This window comes from Pristiophorus japonicus, chromosome 17 (assembly GCF_044704955.1).
Source record: "Pristiophorus japonicus isolate sPriJap1 chromosome 17, sPriJap1.hap1, whole genome shotgun sequence".
NCBI lineage: Eukaryota > Metazoa > Chordata > Chondrichthyes > Pristiophoridae > Pristiophorus > Pristiophorus japonicus.
Window position 1 is genome coordinate 49,522,084 of NC_091993.1, and position 20,803 is coordinate 49,542,886.

The 20,803-nt window shown below is 48.6% G+C and overlaps 1 protein-coding gene across 2 annotated transcripts in view; it reads left to right on the forward strand.

Annotated features, from left to right (window-relative positions):
• The first annotated feature begins 926 nt into the window (after nucleotides 1-926).
• The window catches only part of cers3a (ceramide synthase 3a), a 133,489-nt gene continuing 113,612 nt past the window's right edge, over nucleotides 927-20,803 (forward strand). The window contains exons 1-2 of one of the 2 annotated variants that reach the window (XM_070858715.1): nucleotides 927-991; nucleotides 18,679-18,852. In XM_070858715.1, the coding sequence (XP_070714816.1) occupies nucleotides 18,680-18,852 (173 nt within the window). In that variant the 5' untranslated portion in view covers nucleotides 927-991; nucleotide 18,679. Of the gene's footprint in view, nucleotides 992-18,675; nucleotides 18,853-20,803 lie in introns of both variants that reach the window. The other variant, XM_070858714.1, reaches the window with a different exon arrangement.

The window sequence follows — 20,803 nt, forward strand, 5'->3', positions numbered from 1 at the left end:
CAGAAGGAGTGTGTAGCAAACCAAGACTCCCCACCCACCCTTTCCTTCAACCACTCTCTGTCCCACCTGTGACAGAGATTGAACAGTCCAATACGGGAGTTAAGTCACCTGAGAACTCACTTTTAGAGTGGAAGCAAATCCTCGATTTTGAGGGACTGCCTATGATGATGATGATCTCCAACAAGCGAGAGTCTAATCCCCGCCCCTTGACATTCAGTGGCATTACCATCGTCGAATCTCCTACCACCAACATCCTGGGGGTCACCATTGGCCAGAAACTTAACTGGACCAGCCACATAAATACTGTGGTAATTTGCAGGATCGTGCAGTGTTGAATCTCATCGTCTGTGTCTGCCCTTGTTAATAATAGGCCCCCAAGGTATCGAAAGTGGTCCACGTTGTCCAGGGCCACGCCGTGGATTTTGATGACTAGGGGGCAGTGCTGTGTGGCGGGGTCAGGCTGGTGGAGGACCTTTGTCTTACGAATATTTAGTGTAAGGTCCATGCTTTCGTACGCCTCGGCGAAGATGTTGACTATGACTTGGAGTTCAGTCTCTAAATGTGCGCAGACGCAGGCGTCATCTGCACACTGTAGTTTGACGACCGAGGTTGGGACAGTCTTGGATCTAGCCTGGCCCTGACTGACTGCGAGCTGCACTCTGGTACATCACAGGTGTATCTGTACAAATTCCACGCTGAATAGACTTTTTTTTAAAGCTTGCTTTCCTTTGCATACTTTACACCAAGCACTAAATGGAGCCTCTGTGAGTCAATACGCCCTGAAGGTATTGTTAAGTGTTTGCAGCAGGTTAGTGAGTGGAGCAGTGCTAACAGAGGGCGTGAACTCATGAACGTTCAACCAAGCTGCCTCGATGCTGCCTTGTGCACGTGTGCGAAAGCCTGGCGAGGTAATCAGTGTTCAAATCGTCAAGCTCTCACTGCAGACCCACCATCCCTGACTTAAAGAATTAAAGAACATTGAGTTTGAAAGGTAAGCTGCAATGTTGTTTGTATTTCCAGTCTAAAGCCACACCCATATCAGTTTAAATATCTTTACTTAGTGTATTGTGTGGGCCACCAAATAACTTGCAGCTTGGCCCACCAGTGAAGTGTGTGCGCTGAGTGACTGGAATTGAAGGCTACTGGTGTTTGCACAGAGACTTGTTTTGGTTACAGTGTAGTATTTAAATTTACTTTGACAAGAGTGTATCAGATAGTTTCACCATCATGTGAAAACAAAAGGACAGACCGATCTCAAGGTGCCTTTAATTTCTGAGCGTGTGTGGAGCTGTTGAAATTACTGTATGAAGTAAAACCATGATTTTGCAAGAATGAATGTGAAAGGTTGGAGCTGTGTAGGAACTGTCGGCACTGCAGCTCCAGTCTGCAGGTGGGGACACGAGAGTTAGCAACAAGGAATGCAGGTCAGGTTGAATAACTCGCCAAACCAGTCGCTAACTGTGAGAATGTGTGAGCGAGATCCCCTGCGAAGACACGGGGGTGGGACAGTGCTGGTCTGAAGCTCCTCAGGGGAAAGTTTTCTTCTTTTAGCTATTGCTAGGAGAACTGTGCGACTTGACCTGGGACCTGGGACATTGTTGATGCAGTGTGGGGACCAGTGTCAGTCAGGTTTCCCCGGGTGAGCAGGAGAGCAGTGGCTGCTGTTGGAGACAGTGATCTTAGCTTCGTGGTGAGGGGGCGGGTTAATCTACTCATTGCTTAACCTGGAAAAACATGTTTGTGAAAGTGCTGGGTGCTGAGAAAAGTCTCTGAGTGTGTGCCATCCCTGACTGTTAGTGTATCTCTCCGGGTTTCAGTGCCAAAATCAGGGATCGTGGAGTCCTGACACTTGCATGATTTATTCAACAGGCCAAATTGCACAACACTGCAGCGATGGGCCAACAGCTACACACCTACAGATTGTGCATTTAAGGCACAGTTTCATTTCTGGCCCCCAGGCCTTGTGGTGGGGGGATTGATCCTGAATAAAAACTGGGGACATCACAGTTGAGTGGTCAGCAGTGTAACTCACTACCAAGGAAAAGATATACGGATTTAAAATAGATTCAGGAATAAAGGTTAAAACAAAATCAAATTGAGCATCTGGCACAAAACCATGGCTGATTTCCAGTGTGTTTCCTTCACTGTTTAAAGAAAGACTTGCATTTATAGAGCACCTTTCACGACCACCGGATATCTCAAAGCGCTTTACAGCCAATGAAGTACTTTTGCAGCGTAGTCACTGTTGTAATGTGGGAAACGCAGCAGCCAACTTGCGCACAGCAAACTCCCACAAACAGCAATGAGATAAATGCTCAGATAATCTGTGTTTTTGATTGAGGGATAAATACTGGCCAGGGCACCGGGGAGAACTTCCCTGCTCCTCTTCGAAATAGTGCCATGGGATCTTTTATGTCCACCTGAGAGCAGACAGGGCCTCGTTTTAACATCTCATCTGAAAGACAGCACCTCCAACAGTGCAGCACTCCCTCAGCATTACACTGGAATGTCAACCTAGATTTATGTGACTTGAACCCACAACCTTCTGATTCAGAGGCGAGAATGTTACCTACTGAGCCACAGCTGACACTAGTTTAGCTGACTAAAATTAAACATTTTCTCTCAGCTCTCCAGGGGCTCAGGAGGTTACCTTACAGCATGGTGCTGAGTCCCTGGCCAAGATGATCAATAACATAATCTTCACACACTTTAAAGGAAATGCCGTCCTGATGAGCATCTTTCACAGTGTTTGTCTCTCGGCAGGGACGTATCACGGTCAGCTGATCCCGATCGTCCTGTTCACACTATCACCAAAGGTCCAGTTGACCCGACTGTGAGTTTGAACCCGTGACCCTTGTCCTACTCCCACAGTCTAATGAAAAATTGTATTTCAATTAACCCTTCCCATATCTTTTGCTATCTCTGTAAGATTACCTCTCGCATTCCAGGCTGAAAGGTCCAAAGGGTTGAATTTCCGTGGGATTCTCCCATTCACCTGCTGTAACTTTGGCAGGAGATCTGCAGAATCCCCAGAGAAATGCTGTAGATGGTATTTGCACTGTTTCTCCAGGATTTCTGTGGGTCTTCAGTAAATGATCAAGAGAACACCTGTAGAAATTCATCCTCAAGTTTCTCCAGTCTTTCTCAATGACTCAGACCCTGACACTGGGGTTCAGCCTCAGGGTCTGACAGCAACTACAACAACTTGCATTTATGTAGCATCTTTAATGTCCCAAGTCACTTCACAGAAGTATTATGAGATGAAAAAGTTTGACACCGAGCCACATTAGGAGAAATTAGGGCAGGTGACCAAAAGCTTGGTCAAAGAGATAAGGTTTAAGGACCGTCTTAAGGGAGGAAATAGAGGTAGAGAGGCGGAGAGGTTAAGGCACGGAGTTCCAGAGCTTAGGGCCCAGGCAACAGAAGGCACCAAATGAGCGATTATAATCAGGGATGCTCAAGAGGGCAGACATGTTGTGGGGGGGGGTTTGTGGGGTTGGAGGAGATTACAGAGATGGGGAGGGGTGAATCTGGAGGGACATTACAACAGTGACCCTACTTCAAAAGTACTTCAATGGCCTGTAAAGCGCTTTGGGACTTCCTGAGGTCATGAAAGGCGTTATATAAATGCAAGTCTTTCTTTCATGGCTCCTCTCTGCTCTGCCTCCAGTACTTGACTTCCTCCCTCAGGAACATAGGAACAGCAGGAGGCCATTCTGCCCTTTGAGCCTGTTCCCCAAGCAATTAGATCATGGCTGATCTGTATCCTAACTGCACCTACCCAATCCGTAACCCATAATACTCTTAGCTAACAAAAATCTATCAACCTCAGTTTTGACATTTTTCAATTGACCCCCAGCATCAACAGCTTTTTGGGGTGGGGGGGCGGGGTGGGGTGGGAGTGTTCCAGATTCCCACTGCCCTTTGTGTGAAGAAGTGCTTCCTGACATCACCTCTGAACGGCTTGGCTCTAATTTTAAGGTGATGTCCCCTTGTTCTGGACTCCCCCCCCCCCCCCCCCCCCCCCAGAGGGAATAGTTTCCCTCTATCCACCCTATCAAATTCTTGAATCATCTTAAACACCTTGATTAGATCCCCCCCCCCCTTAATCTTCTATACTCGGAATACAAGCCCAGTCTGTGCAACCTGTCCTCAAAATGTAACCCTTTCAGCCCCGGTATCATTCTGGTGAATCTACGCTGCTCCCCCTCCAAGGCCAATATATCCTCCGAGGAGCGGGGCCCAGAATTAATGCATTGCTCTAAATGGTGTCTAACCAGGGCTTTATACAGCTGTAACATAACCTCCACCCCTTTTGTTTTCCAGCTTAAGATAAAGGACAACATTCCATTAGCCTTTTTAATTATTTGTTGTACCTGTCCACTAGGTTGTGTGTCTGTGACCAATACTGGACACAGTGCTCAGGGTTGGTCTGACCAGAGCTGGAGACAGTGCTCAAGGCTCGATCTGACCACAGCCCAGTACAGTTTGATCATGACTTCCTGTGACTTGGTGCTGACGATGTAGTTCAACAGTATATTGACTTTTCTGATTGCTGCTCTTCCTTGATCAAACAGGTTAAGTAATGAGTTGTCTAAGACTCCTAGGTCTCAATCAACTTCATCCTTAATTATTTCGGCACCATTTGTGGATATGTATGTTACCCGTAGCTCAGTGGTAGCACTCTTGCCTCTGGTTTCAAGTCCCATTCCATAGACTTGAGGACATAATTCATTCTAAGCTAACACTCCAGTGCAGTGCTGAGGGAGTGCTGGACTGTCAGAGGTGCTGTCTTTCAGAAACATAGAAATCTACAGCTCAGAATATATAAACCTATGAACAATGACAGAAAGGTAAAAAGCACCCAACCCAACCAGTCCGCCCCACACAACTGCGACACCCCTTGCACCAAAGCAACCGGAGCCATGTGATCCCCTGGGAGAGGCAAAAGCCTGATTTAAAAACCCAGGTCAATTGGGGAAAAAAATCTGGGAAAATTCCTCTCTGACCGATCCAGGCGATCGAAATTAGTCCAGGATATCTCCCTGGCCGTATTCGATTCTCTGCAGTTAAAGAGACTTTAAACCGAGGCCCTGTCTGCCCTCTCAGGTTGCTGTAAAGGATGCCACGGCACAATTTGAAGAAGAGCAGGGAAGTTCTCCTCGGTGTCCTGGCCAATATTTATCCCTCAACCGACATCACTAAAACAGATTATCTGGTCATTTATCTCATTGCTGTTTGTGGGAGCTTGCTGTTCAATTTGGCTGCCGTGTTTCCTACAGCTATAAGATACTGAGGGGCTCCACAAGGTAGATGCAGAGAGGATGTTTCCACTCGTGAGGGAATCTAGAACTAGGGGGCATAGTTTAAGAATAAGGGGTCGCCCATTTAGAACTGAGGTGAGGAGGAATTTCTTCTCATAGGGTCGGAAATCTGTGGAATTCTCTGCCCCAGAGAGCAGTGGAGGCTGGGTCATTGAATATAGTTAAGGTGGAGAGAGACAGATTTTTGAACGATAAGGGAGTAAAGGGTTATAAGAAAATAAGAAGCAGGAGAAGGCCATACAGTCCCTCGAGCCTGCTCCGCCATTTAATACGATTATGGCTGATCCGATCATGGACTCAGGTCTGCTTCCCTGCTCGCTCTCCATAACCCCTTATTCCCTTATTGTTTAAGAAACTGTCTATTTCTGTCTTAAATATATTCAATGTCCCAGCTTCCACAGCTCTCTGAGACAGCGAATTCCACAGATTTACAACCCTCTGAGAGAAGAAATTTCTCCTCTCTCAGCTTTAAATGGGCGGCTTCTTAATCTAAGATTATGCCCTCTAGTTCTAGTCTCCCCCATCAGTGGAAACATCCTCTCTGCATCCACCTTGTCAAGCCTCCTCATAATCTTATACGTTTCGATAAGATCACCTCTCATTCTTCTGAATTCCAATGAGTCGAGGCCCAACCTACTCAACCTTTCCTCCATAAGTCAACTCCCTCATCTCTGGAATCAACCTTGTGAACCTTCTCTGAACTGCCTCCTTTCGTAAATATGGAAACCAAAGCTGCACACAGTGTATTCCAGGTGTGGCCTCACCAATACCCTGTACAGCTGTAGCAAGACTTCCCTGCTTTTATACTCCATCCCCTTTGCAATAAAGGCCAAGATTCCATTAGCCTTCCTGATCACTTGCTGTACCTGTATACTAGCCTTTTGTGTTTCATGCACAAGTACCCCCAGGTCCCGCTGTACTGCAGCACTTTGCAATCTTTCTCCATTTAAATAATACCTTGGGGGGCGGGCAGGGAAGTGGAGCTGAGCCCAAGATCAGATCAGCCATGATCTTATTAAATGGCGGAGCAGGCTCAAGGTGCCAAATGGCCGACTCCTGTTCCTATTTCTTATGTTCTTACATTAGTGACTAAATTAAAAAAATAAAGTATTATGGGATGTCCTGAGGCAACGAAAAGCACTATATAAATGCAAGTTTTTTTTCTTTTACCCATTCTTCCTTTCTTGAGAGAGAGGCTCCCCTCACATTAAACAACATCGCACTGTCTGGGACCACTGGGCACAGTGCCGTGAGACACAGAGCGGGGATGGAGCAGCCTGCTTCCAGACCCGGTAATAAAGGTCAGGGGAAGCTAATGCCATGCTACTGTTTGTTTGGCTAAAGGCAGAACTGTGAACACTGGCAACATCAAAGGCAAGATACACACAGCCAGTCAGTCAGCGCCTGAGGGTGTAAAGACGATTCAGAGGCTGACAAAACTGCTGTGTGTTTCTGCCATTACCTCCCAGGTTTAATAGAGACTCTGAGAGCAGATCTGCCCCACCTGAGGGAAATGTGATGAGAGCAGAGACTCCGCCAGAAGCACAGGGTCTAGCCACGCAGGCTGGGGATCCAGTGTTGTGTTAGGTGCCAAGATAGAAAATGAATACAAACTCGAGCAGTACAATACCTACCTCACTGACCTCCTTAGCTGTGCCCTATATAAACTCCAACCGATGCAAAACAGCATTGACCAGCTCCTGTCCCGCACCAAGTCCCAGTGACCTCTCCACCCACCGCCACCTCCCCCCCCAGCCCTATGACCTCCTTGGGCTCCCTGAGCCACAACATATCGAATTCCAAACCCTCACCCTCACTTACCGATCCCTGTGTGGCTCAGCCCACACCACCTCTCTCCCCACTCCTCCAACCGTTGGCACAACCTTCAATCATCTTGGCCATACCCTCTGGAACCTCCTTCCCCAAATCCCTCATCTTCCCACCTTCAAAAGTCTCCGTGAAAGCTTTTCGATGAAGTGTTGGTTATTGCCCCTAACTCTGTTTCTCCTCTGTGAAGCTTCTTTGGATGTTTTCTATGTTAAAGGTTCTATCTAACTGCAAGCTGCTGTTATAATGGGAGAAGTGCGGGTCTATTAAATCTAGGTGTCAGTCTCAAAACATGAGTGCCTTTATTACCTCCAGACTTGACTATTCCAATTCTCTCCTGGCTGGCCTCTCACCTTCCACCCTCCTTAAACTTCAGCTCATCCAAAACTCCGCTGCCCTTGTCCTAACTTTGACCTCCATTGGCATGGTCCGGCAACGATTCTATTTAAAATTCTTATGCTTGTTTACAAATCCCTCCATGGCCTCACCCCTCCATATCTCTGTAATCTCCTTCAGCCCCACACTCCCTCGGGAGATCTCTGCGCTCCTCTAATTTTGGCCTCTTGAGCATCACCGATTTTAATCGCCCCACCATTGGTGGCCATGCCTCCTGCTGCCTAGGCCCTAAGCTCTGGAATTCTCTCCCTAAACCTCTCCGCCTCTCTACCTCTCTTTCCTCTTTAAGATGCCCCTTGAAACCTATCTCTTTGACCTGTTATGTATTCTAATTTCTCCTTAAGTATCTCTTAACACTTGCCCCAAGTCAGAAGGTTGTGGGTTCAAGTCCCACTGCAGGGACTTAAGCACAAAAAATCCAGGCTGACACTCCAGTGCTGCACTGTCGGAGGTGCCATCTTTCAGATGAGGGTTCTGGTTGGGCGGTGCGGGAAGGGTTCTGGTTGGATGGAGGGGGTGGGGTTCTGGTTGGGCGGAGGGGGTGGGGTTCTGGTTGGGCGGAGGGGGTGGGGTTCTGGTTGGGCGGAGGGGGTAGGGTTCTGGTTGGGCAGAGGGGGAAGGGGTTCTGGTTGGGCGGAGGGGAAGGGGTTCTGGTTGGGCGGAGGGGGAGGGGTTCTGGTTGGGCGGTGGGGAAGGGGTTCTGGTTGGGCGGAGGGGGAAGGGGTTCTGGTTGGGCGGAGGGGGAAGGGTTCTGGTTGGGCGGAAGGGTTCTGGTTGGGCGGAGGGGGAAGGGTTGGAGGGGGAAGGGTTCTGGTTGGGCGGAGGGGGAAGGGTTCTGGTTGGGCGGAGGGGAAGGGTTGGAGGGGGAAGGGTTCTGGTTGGGCGGAGGGGGAAGGGTTCTGGTTGGGCGGAGGGGGTAGGGTTCTGGTTGGGCGGAGGGGGTAGGGTTCTGGTTGGGCGGAGGGGGAAGGGTTCTGGTTGGGCGGAGGGGAAGGGTTGGAGGGGGAAGGGTTCTGGTTGGGCGGAGGGGGAAGGGTTCTGGTTGGGCGGAGGGGGAGGGGTTCTGGTTGGGCGGAGGGGGAAGGGTTCTGGTTGGGCGGAGGAGGTAGGGTTCTGGTTGGGCGGAGGGGGAAGGGTTCTGGTTGGGCGGAGTGGGTAGGGTTCTGGTTGGGCGGAGGGGGAAGTGTTCTGGTTGGGCGGAGGGGAAGGGGTTCTGGTTGGGCGGAGGGGGAGGGGTTCTGGTTGGGCGGAGGGGGAGGGGTTCTGGTTGGGCGGAGGGGGAAGGGGTTCTGGTTGGGCGGAGGGGGAAGGGTTCTGGTTGGGCGGAAGGGTTCTGGTTGGGCGGAGGGGGAAGGGTTGGAGGGGGAAGGATTCTGGTTGGGCGGAGGGGGTAGGGTTCTGGTTGGGCGGAGGGGGTAGGGTTCTGGTTGGGCGGAGGGGGTAGGGTTCTGGTTGGGCGGAGGGGGAAGGGTTCTGGTTGGGCGGAGGGGAAGGGTTGGAGGGGGAAGGGTTCTGGTTGGGCGGAGGGGGAAGGGTTCTGGTTGGGCGGAGGGGGAGGGGTTCTGGTTGGGCGGAGGGGGAAGGGTTCTGGTTGGGCGGAGGAGGTAGGGTTCTGGTTGGGCGGAGGGGGAAGGGTTCTGGTTGGGCGGAGTGGGTAGGGTTCTGGTTGGGCGGAGGGGGAAGTGTTCTGGTTGGGCGGAGGGGAAGGGTTCTGGTTGGGCGGAGGGGAAGGGGTTCTGGTTGGGCGGAGGGGGAAGGGTTCTGGTTGGGCGGAGGGGGAAGGGTTCTGGTTGGGCGGTGGGGGAAGGGTTCTGGTTGGGCGGAGGGGGAAGGGTTCTGGTTGGGCGGTGGGGGTAGAAAAGCAAAGCTTGGTAGCTGATTGGACTGAAAGTTGAGTCCTCCAATTGGGTATCTGGGAAACATAATCCCCAGGCATGTTAGAAATAGTGAGATGTGATGTAAAATAATTAATATTATAAAAACAGGCAAATATTGTTTATTGGAATACATTGATCAACATAAGAATTAGGAACAGGAGTAGGCCATCAAGCCCCTCGAGCCTGCTCCGCCATTCAACAAGCTCATGGCTGATCTGGCTGTGGACTCAGCTCCACTTAACCGCCCGCTCCCCGTAACCCTTAATTCCCTTATTGGTTAAAAATCTATCTATCTGTGATTTGAATACATTCAATGAGCTAGCCTCAACTGCTTCCTTGGGCAGAGAATTTCACAGATTCACAACCGTCTGAGAGAAGAAATTCCTTCTCAACTCGGTTTTAAATTGGCTCCCCCGTATTTTGAGGCTGTGCCCCCTAGTTCTAGTCTCCCCGACCAGTGGAAACAACCTCTCTGCCTCTATCTTGTCTATCCCTTTCATTATTTTAAATGTTTCTATAAGCTCACCCCTCATCCTTCTGAACTCCAACGAGTAAAGACCAGTCTACTCAATCTATCATCATAAGGTAACCCCCTCATCTCCGGTATCAGCCTAGTGAATCGTCTCTGTACCCCCTCCAAAGCTAGTATATCCTTCCTTAAGTAAGGTAAACAAAACTGCACGCAGTACTCCAGGTGCGGCCTCACCAATACCCTGTACAGTTGCAGCAGGACCTCCCTGCTTTTGTACTCCATCCCTCTCGCAATGAAGGCCAACATTCCATTTGCCTTCCTGATTACCTGCTGCACCTGCAAACTAACATTTTGGGATTCATGCACAAGGACCCCCAGGTCCCTCTGCACCGCAGCATGTTGTAATTTCTCCCCATTCAAATAATATTCCCTTTTACTGGTGGATGACCTCACATTTTCCGACATTGTATTCCATCTGCCAAACCTTAGCCCATTCGCTTAACCTATCTAAATATCTTTGCAGCCTCTCTGTGTCCTCTACACAACCCGCTTTCCCACTAATCTTTGTGTCATCTGCAAATTTTGTTACACTACACTCTGTCCCCTCTTCCAGGTCATCTATGTATATTGTAAACAGTTGTGGTCCCAGCACCGATCCCTGTGGCACACCACTAACCACCGATTTCCAACCCGAAAAGTACCCATTTATCCCGACTCTCTGCTATCTGTTAGCCAGCCAATTCTCGATCCATGCTAATACATTTCCTCTGACTCCGCGTACCTTTATCTTCTGCAGTAACCTTTTGTGTGGCACCTTATCGAATGCCTTTTGGAAATCTAAATACACCACATCCATCGGTACACCTCTATCCACCATGCTCGTTATATCCTCAAAGAATTCCAGTAAATTAGTTAAACATGATTTCCCCTTCATGAATCCATGTTGCGTCTGCTTGATTGCACTATTCCTATCTAGATGTCCCGCTATTTCTTCCTTAATGATAGCTTCAAGCATTTTCCCCACTACAGATGTTAAACTAACCGGCCTATAGTTACCTGCCTTTTGTCTTTCCCCTTTTTTAAACAGAGGCGTTACATTAGCTGCTTTCCAATCCACTGGTACCTCCCCAGAGTCCAGAGAATTTTGGTAGATTATAACTAATGCATCTGCTATAACTTCCGCCATCTCTTTTAATACCCTGGGATGCATTTCATCTGGACCAGGGGACTTGTCTACCTTGAGTCCCATTAGCCTGTCCAGCACTAACCCCTAGTGATAGTGATTACCTCAAGGTCCTCCCTTCCCACATTCCCGTGACCAACAATTTTTGGCATGGTTTTTGTGTCTTCCACTGTGAAGACCGAAGCAAAATAATTGTTTAAGGTCTCAGCCATTTCCACATTTCCCATTATTAAATCCCCCTTCTCATCTTCTAAGGGACCAACATTTACTTTCGTCACTCTTTTCCGTTTCATATATTGGTAAAAGCTTTTACTATCTGTTTTTATGTTTTGCGCAAGTTTACTTTCGTAATCTATCTTTCCTTTCTTTTTCACTGGCTGTTCATTGGAGGCTACTTACGCTTATTGCAAGCTAAACCCTGTTGCTATCTTTTTTGCTCAGATTTCTTCCCCTAATGTTCCTAGGACACTCACGTTTTGTGGATGAGCAGTCTGCACCCTTCCCCCCCGCCCTCCTCCCTGGCCTCTACAATGCCCCTAGGCCTCCGCTCAGCATCTGAAAGCCCAGCCTGGAAATGAGTGTTTGCCTCCACCATCCTTGTGGGAAGGAGGTGGGCCTCTATTCAGTGCCCCTCCCCTGCCACAGTGAGGTTGGTAATGCTTCAGAACAGGAACAATGTCCCAGTGCTGCATAATATACCACTCCATCAAACAGTAGGCACTAATTCTTACAAATATATTCCAGCAGTGGTAATTGGCACGTTGTGGGCATGTGCTTAAATCAAATCAACTCAATGAGACTATAATATCCTGCCCCAAGTGTATTACTCATCTAACCAGTGGCCACTGCCACAGATCAGACCATAAACCACCGCGCCTTGTGGGCCAGCCCGGTAAGTGACGCCGGCTCCCAACGCTTTACACTTCTGTAGCTGGCAACAACACCAAAGTACGCTTGCTGATTAGCAGAGGCCAACGCCTAAGCCTGGCTGGGGCCAGAAACTGCACAATTGTGAGGTCCTTCCGGGGATGGGTGGGGCTCGGAGTGGAGTCCAGATGTGCTGGGTTTTCTGTGCATCTCAGTTATTTTCAGCCAGTCGTTTTGAGAAGCATCTTTCCCAGGCAGTCCCAAGGTTCAGCTTAGTTTAGTGGTAGCAGTCTTGTCTCTGAGTCAGAAGGTCATGAGTTCACATCCCACTCCAGAGACTCCAGTGCAGTGCTGAAGGAGTGCGGCACTGTTGGTGGTGCCATCCTTCGGATGAAACGTTAAACCGAGGCCCCATCTGCTTTCTCAAGTGGACGTAAACAATCCCATTAAGAAGAGCATAACAACATAAGAACATAGAAGTAGGAGCAGGAGTAGGCCCCTTGAGCCTGCTCTGCCATTCAATAAGATCATGACTGATCATCGACCTCAACTTCACTTTCCCGCCCGATCTCCATATCCCTTGATTCCCCTAGAGTCAAAAAATCTATCGATCTCAGCCTTGAATATACTCAAAGATTCAGCATGCACAGCCCTCTGGGGCAGAGAATTCCAAAGATTCACACCCCTCTGCGTGAAGAAATTCCAACACGTCTCGATCTTAAATGGCTTGCCACTTATCCTGAGACTGTGCCTCCTGGTTCTAGACACTCCAGCCAGGGGAAACAACCTCTCAGCATCTACCCTGTCAATCCCCTTCAGAACCTTATATGTTTCAATGAGATCACCTCTCATCTAAACTCCAGAGAGTATCGGCCCATTCTACACAATAGGCGGCATTGCAGGAAGTGTAGATGAAAGCATAAAATTACACCAGGATATCGATAGATTAAGTGAATGGGCAAAACTGTAGCAAATGGATTTCAATGTCAGCAAATGTGAGGTCATCCACTTTGGACCTAAAAAGGATAGAACAGGGTACTTTCTAAATGGTGAAAAGCTAAAAACAGTGGGGGTCCAAAGAGACATGGATCCAAGTACATAGATCATTCAAATGTCATGAACAGGTACATAAAATAATCAAAAAGGCTAATGGGATGCAGGTCTTTATATCTAGAGGACTCGAATACAAGGGGGGAGACGTTATGCTGCAGCTGTACAAACCCTGGTTAGACCACACTGGGAGCAGTTCAGGGCATCATACCTTAGGGAGGATATATTGACTTGGAGGGAGTGTGTTGTGTACATGTACATAACTGACAAACTGAACCAGGGGAAATGTAACTTAACTGTGCTTTTATACAATCCAAAATGGTGTCCCAAACCGGCATGCACCAGAATGAATACAACAACTGTGACTAGCTCCCGCAGGGTCTTAATGCCTGTCCAGTGAGCTGTAACAAATAAATAGAGTATGAACACAACAGAGTGCAGCGTAGGTTTTTATATCGATCTTTCACCACCTCAGGGTGTTTGTTTTGCAGCCAATGAAGTACTTTTGAAGTGTAGGAAAACATAATTTCAAAGTTTGCAGATGACATAAAGTACATTTGGCCAATAGTGAGGAGGTCTGTAAATGACTTCAGAAAGACATAGACAGATTAGCGGAATGGGCAGGTGGCTGATGCAATTCCATGTGCTGAAGTGTGAGATACTACACTTTGGGAGACAGAATAAGGAATGCAGAAGGGTTTGGAAGGGTTAGGGTTTTAAATAGAGAATTCCCTGAAAATGCTAGTGTGGGAAGATTGTCCTTACCTGGGCGGGTCCGGTGCAGCAAATGTGCGTGGCAGGTCCCGACCCCGCTGCTGGCTCCATCCCGCTGTAGAAAATGAACTTATCTTAATGGGGCCTGTTAAGCATGCCCAGCACGTTACCCAGTCCAATGAGATTGAGCAGTCTGGTGACATCAATCATGACGCGTTTTCAGTCATGATCCAAGGGACCCTAGCCACAACAATTTTTAAGTTCAATTTAACATAGTAGGTATTGAATTTTTAGTGTACAATAATATAATAAGTTAATTATGAGTGACAAAGAAATATTGAAATAATATTATTAAGTAATAGGACTCCATCTACAAATATGATCAAGAACATAATTTAAAAGTACATTAATTGTGAAGTTATTGGTGCTTTAGTCACAAATCTATAGATTTTTGTATCAGTAACTGGTGCAAATAAAAGCTGAGTGAATATAGGAAAGATATAAAATTAAGCAGATTTTAAATGTTATTTAAAGGGATGGATTTACAATCTTATGCTAATTCAGCAGAACAACTGCGGAATCTCTGACAAACAGTGTAAGTGGTGTTTGCAATATGTTTCTGGGATTTCTGCAGCTCTTCCAATGAAGTTAACAATGGGAAAGTGAGAGAATGTCCGAAGAATTTCAACTTAAAATCTCAGATTGAAAAATTAAATTAATCATCTTAAGGGACAGAAAGCAAATTGAACCAGTGGAACGAGTGCTGAGAATGAAATTGTTCTGGTGTCCCCTCATGTCCTGCCACCCCATCACTCTGCCACTGGTCTTGTGACCACAGGTACAGAACATCAGCAATCAAAGAAAGAACTTGCATTTGTACAGTGGCTTGCACGACCTCAGGGCGTCCCAAAGAGGAATTTTGCAACCAATTTGCACACAGCAAGGTCCCAAAAACGGTAATGTAATAAATGACCAGATCATCTGTTTCAGTTATGGTGGTTGAAAGATAAATATTGACCAAGACACAAAGGAGGCTCAAGTTTAGGTGGAATTGAGGGAGACATTACCTGCTGGTGAAAGTCTAGCAAAACTCCCTGCTCTTCTTCAAATAGTGCCATGGGATCTTTTACATCCACCTGAGGGCAGATGGGGCCTTGGTTTAACGTCTTATCTGACATCTCCCTCAGTATTGAAGTGAATAATGCACATTATTACCTACAACTCTGGCAGTTGCCATGATTCATTCATTTTACGACAATGCGTGCTGCCACCATTACTCCACTAGGAGGATGGACTGGTGGCTGTGAGAAACTGACACTATGCACTGAACCATGGCCCATTACTCCCAAGCTCCAGGCCTGATGGGAGATATAATGAGAAACAGACCATGCAGCAAAGATTCATATTCCTGGACCGAGAGTGGAAGTGCTGCAGTACACCCCGGCACAGGTCTTCAATATTGCTGCATTTTACACACCGAGGCCGGCCATTGTAAATTGGAGCTCAAGGTCTTTAGGGCCCCAGTCTGAGCATTTGTACTGGAAACTGTGCTCGAGCTTAGGAGCAGGACCAAGGTGGTTCCACATTGGAACCAAGGAGGCTCATGAGGTGGCAACGCTCTCCAGGATGGTCATCCAGCACTGCACAGCCGAGAGATTGTGGACTTGTCCATAGGCACCCCCAAACTGTGGAGGCTGCATGGCTCACTCTAAACTGTCTCCCTCAATTATACCGAAACTTGCCCCTTCCGAGCCGCATTGTATGTGTGAGGAAGTGAATGAGTCCATGAATATCAGAGAATCGTACATCACTGAAGGAGGCTATTCGGCCCATCGTGCCTATGAAGATAGATGAAAGAGCTGTCCAATTAGTCCCACTTGCCTGCTCTTTCCCCACAGCCCTGCAAATTTTTATTTTTCAATATTTATCCAATTCCCTTTTGAAAGTTACGATTGAATCTGCTTCCACCGCCCTTTCAGGCAGCGCGTTCCCGATCACAACTCGCTGTGAAAAAAAATTCTCATCTCGCCTCTGTTTTTTTTGCCAAGTACCTTAAATCTGTGAGCTGATTACCGACCCTCCTACCAACGGAAACAGTGTCTCCCAATTTATTTAATCAAACCCGCATATAATTTTGAACATCTCAATTAAATCTCCCCTTCACCTTCTCTGCTCTAAGGAGAACAATCCCTGTTTCTTCAGTCTCTCCATTTCACTGAGCAGAGAAAGAGTGAAAACAAGGGATGATACTGCAGGTACTGCCCTCCCCTCTCCCTCTTGTCTCCATAGCCAGAATCTGCAGGGCACACTGCTCACAGGAAGGTCATGGTTTCAGTATGGTCCCTCCTGTCCGCAGTTACTGGTGCCGATTATGTGCAGCCTTCTCCAGTAGAAGAGTGTGTGATTTAAGTGCCCAGACCAGCAGAGTGTGTGAAGGTACATTGTGCAGGTACCTTGTGTGCAGCATGCCTGGTGCCTCTTGCTTTCAAGCGCTACAGAGTAAATACGTTACACTGTGTCGCAGCTGAGAGGATTAACACTCTGAATCTCTGGTGGACGTAAAAGATACTACGGCACTATTTCGAAGTTATCCCGAGTGTCCTGGCCAATGTTTATTCCTCAATCAACATCACTAAAACAGATTATCTGGTCATTATCACATTGCTGTTTGTGCGAGCTTGCTGTGCACAAATTGGCTGCCGCGTTTCCCACATTGCAACAGTAACTACATGTCAAAAAGTATTTCATTGGCTGCAAAGTGCTTTGGGATGTCTGGTGGTCATAAAAGGCGCTATATAAATGCAAGTCTTTCTTCTTTCATTCTTCATCCAGGCTGGTTCAGCAGCAATCCTGACTGGGGGAGCCTCCGCCCTCCCAAAAGATCCATCCTTTTCTGTAGCTCCTCCCACATCAGCACCTTTTGAACAGCAGGTTGCAATTGTGCTATTCTGTGTTTGTGCTGTGCATCCATCATGTTTTCAATCTGGAACCCGGCCACCTTCAAGGGAGAGCAGCAGTCCTTTAGGAGCTTCTGGTGTGGATAACCTGAAGCTCTAAGTTCGTCAAGCACTACACGGCGAGAATGCGTCACAGCGCGAATCGATCATGCACGGCTGCACCCACAGCTCAAATATTGTCTTTCTGAACATGGGCTGTAAGCTTCTGTTTAACTTGGCCGTTGGACTCGGCCCAGCATGGCACCTGCTATTTACTGTGTGACTCGCTTCAATGTTTGTTTGTCTTACTCATAATCAGTTCAGTTGTAGTCATTTTAAAATCTAACCCAAGAATCAAAGTTCAAACTGAAGTGGATTTGGTGACTTTGATATTCCTCACAATTAAGACAGTCCCCAAAAGTATGCAGCCGTGTGAGTATTTGGGACCGTGAGATCTTTTAATGAGATCAAGATCTCTGTGAAGAAAGTCATTTGCTAGAAATGATTCAAGTTCCTCAGTTTATCTGCTTGGGATCAGAAGGTAAGTATATCTTCAGTGCCTGGGCGTTATTGTGGTGGGACAGGTCACCCAACCCCTGTGGAACCCGCCTGGTGTTAATCGATATAATAATAGTAATTGGGTGTATAACAGCCGGGCGAACCCCTGCCCCCGATTACTGCCTATGGTGAAGGTAGCAATTTCACCCATCCTTGCTCCTGGGTTCTCAATTCAACGGCCCGGTTTCGTTTCGCAAGAACCTCTTTGTCATTGGGGTGCGGTGAATTTACGTGAAGAGTATTTGCCTTTGAGCCCTCTCTCCGGGTCCAGAGTCATGTTGGTCTCAGCTTGCCTCCCTGCTCCACCTGCTAATGTAATCCAGTTAGTCAAAAATATTCTGCACAATGCGTGGCCAAGCTGGCTGAAAGGTTGAAATCCAGCAGGAACAAACACTCACACTCGGAGATAAGATTCCTTCCCTTCACTGCCAGGTGGTTAACCCTTCATGGACTGATATGGCTTAACACATCTGTCAAAAGATTTTTGTTTCCAATTCAAAGTCATATATTATGAAGATAATGGGGGGGGGGGAAATTCGCTTGCGCCGCAGTTGGGGCGGTGTCCTGGGCACAGCGGTAAATTTTGCGTCGGAAAATGGTTTGCGTCTTCTGCCACAAAATTCATCAGCTGGGCCCGAAGTGTGGGGCGGAGCACTAAGGGAGGCGTTGCACACCTCTCTTAGGGCGCTAGGCCGGCTGAGCAAGCGACAATCCTGAGCTAAACAGCCCGCCTCGGAGCACTGTAAGAGAAGCCTGGGGTGGGGGGGGGGGAACCTGAAAAAAACCAACAAAAACATTCCCAATATATAGCCCACGCCACCGCACTATTTAAAAAACAATCACACTTACCCGAGGTCGACATTACTTACCTCACTGCGGCCGCTGCAGTTTCCACAGGATCGGGCGGCAACCAAAAATCAAGCCGGTGTTGCAACCAAGGGCGTTGCACACCGGCTCGCATCTCCCGGGCGGTAATGCTCCTACCCGCCATCGATTCTGGCACCAAATGTCCCGGCGGGGCGCTGGAACCTGGCCGCCTTGGCGCAAGTGCTTTCTGCCGCCATTGCCGCCCCTCCAGGGTGCTGAGAGAGACGGCAGAAGATCGAATTTCCACCCAATTAGAAAATGGTTCACTATCACAGAAACAGCTGTAGATTCTCAAACTCTTTCCCACAAACCAAAAGTAAATTCTATTGACAGCATTTTGAAGTACCTGGGAACAGAAATACTGCTGCAGCGCTGTCCGGGTTAGAGTGAGAACTTTTAGCAGCTTGTGTGTGCTGAGCAGGGTATCAGTGTGGGGCAAAGAGCCCAGTCCTTTTACACTGTTCATTCGCTGTTTATTATGGCTGATGTGACCAGCAATGAAGATTTGATCGAGTCTGAAGATAAGGTTTAGTTTAATGCTGATGCAATGGACAATTTTGAAATGTATTTGATGAGCACAGATTAATTGTTGCTTTATTGCCAGCAGGATGTTGCAGACACTGAGCGACTGGTTTTGGTGGGATCACCTCTGGCTTCCCCGAAATCTAACCTGGGCCGATCTGCAGGACAGGGAGGGCTATGAGTATGCAAAGGTTTCCCACTTATATATCACAGTCCTGTATGCCGCTCTGCTTATGATGGCTCGACGCGTCTTTGAAAGGTAAAGTCGTTCACTTGGCTGCGTCTTGTAGCGTCTGTGTGACAGGAATGCTGAAGGGAATATGGAAATTCAATGGATGATGTCATCAAGGCGGTCCCTCGAATGAGGATGACTTGCTTCCACCTGAGTTCACAGATGTTTCAATGAAGGACCCGATATTCCATTCCTGAACTCCAATTGAGGGGGTGGAAGATGCCTGTGCGTGGATTTTTTAACGTGTGGTGGCCGTTGCACACCAGCCACCACATGGGCTTGACAGAGCTAGGGCTTGACAGAGCTAGGTCTTGGTCCAGTGACAAGGTTTAACCAGGAAGACTGTAGACCTGCTCTGCTGCACTGACCTAGTGTGTACACATATCGCAGTCTGGGCTGGCCCGTGCTGCCCCTGGGCCCGAGGCTCTTCTGGGCCCCGAACCCTCATTCGCCGCAGCTCCACCACGATGCTCGAGCCCACTCCAGAGACTTCAGCACATAATCCAAGCCGACACTCCCGCTGCCAGTACTGAGGGAGCGCCGCATTGTCAGAGGGGCAGTACTGAGGGAGCGCCGCACTGTTGGAGGGACATACTGAGGGAGCGCCGTACTGTTGGAGGGGCAGTACTGAGGGAGCGCCGCACTGTCGGAGGGGCAGTACTGAAGGAGCGCCACACTCTCAGAGCGGCAGTACTGAGGGAGTGCCGCACTGTCGGAGGGACAGTACAGAGGGAGCGGCGCACTGTCGGAGGGGCAGTACTGAGGGAGTGCCGCACTGTCGGAGGGACAGTACTGAGGTAGCGCCGCACTGTCGGAGGAGCAGTATTGAGGGAGCGCCGCACTGTCGGAGGAGCAGTACTGAAGGAGCACCGCACTTTCGGAGGGACAGTACTGAGGGAGCGCTGCACTGTTGGAGGAGCAGTATTGAGGCAGCGCCGCACTGTCAAAGGGGCAGTACTGATGGAATGCCGCACTATGGAAGGGGCAGTACCAAGGGAGCGCCGCGCTGTCGGAGTGGCAGTACTGAGGGAGTGCCGCACTGTTGGAGGGGCAGTATTGAGGGAGCGCCGCACTGTCGGAGAGGTAGTTCTGAGGAAGCACCGCACTGTCAGAGGGGCAGTACCGAGGGAGCGCGCACTGTCAGAGGGGCAGTACTGAGGAAGCACCGCACTGTCGGAGGGGCAGTACTGAGGGAGTGCCGCACTGTGGGAGGGGCAGTACTGAGGGAGCACCGCACTGTGGGAGGGGCAGTACTGAGGGAGTGCCGCACTGCCCCTCCGACAGTGTGGCGCTCCCTCAGTGGATGATGTAAACAGACTGACTGAGGTGCCGCCCAAACAACAACAACAACTTGTATTTATATAGCGCCTTAAATGTCGTGAAATGTCCCAAAGCGCTTCACAGGAGTGTTATGCAATAAAAACTTGACACCAAACTGCATAAGTAGAAATTCGCGCAGGTATCAAAAGCTTGGTCAAAGAGGTAGGTTTTAAGGGGTGGCTTGAAGGAGGAAAGAGAGGCTGAGAGGTTTAGGCAGGGACCACCCAAAGCAGTAATGTAACCAATCTCTGCCTATTCCTACATAGAGCAGTCAGGGTGGTCCTCCCCTTGGGGGATGCGTGTAACAGGAGTGATGGAGCCCCTTCTATTTTGATCAGCAAATAGAAACATAGAAAATAGGTGCAGGAGTAGGACATTCGGCCCTTCGAGCCTGCACCACCATTCAATACGATCATGGCTGATCATTCCCTCAGTACTTTCCTGCTTTCTCTCCATACCCCTTGATCCCTTTAGCCGTAAGGGCCATAGCCAACTCCCTCTTGAATAGATCCAATGAACTGGCATCAACAACTCTCTGCGGTAGAGAATTCCACAGGTTAACAACTCTCTGAGTGAAGAGGTTTCTCCTCACCTCAGTCCTAAATGGCCTACCCCTTATCCTAAGACTGTGTCCCCTGGTTCTGGACTTCCCCATCAT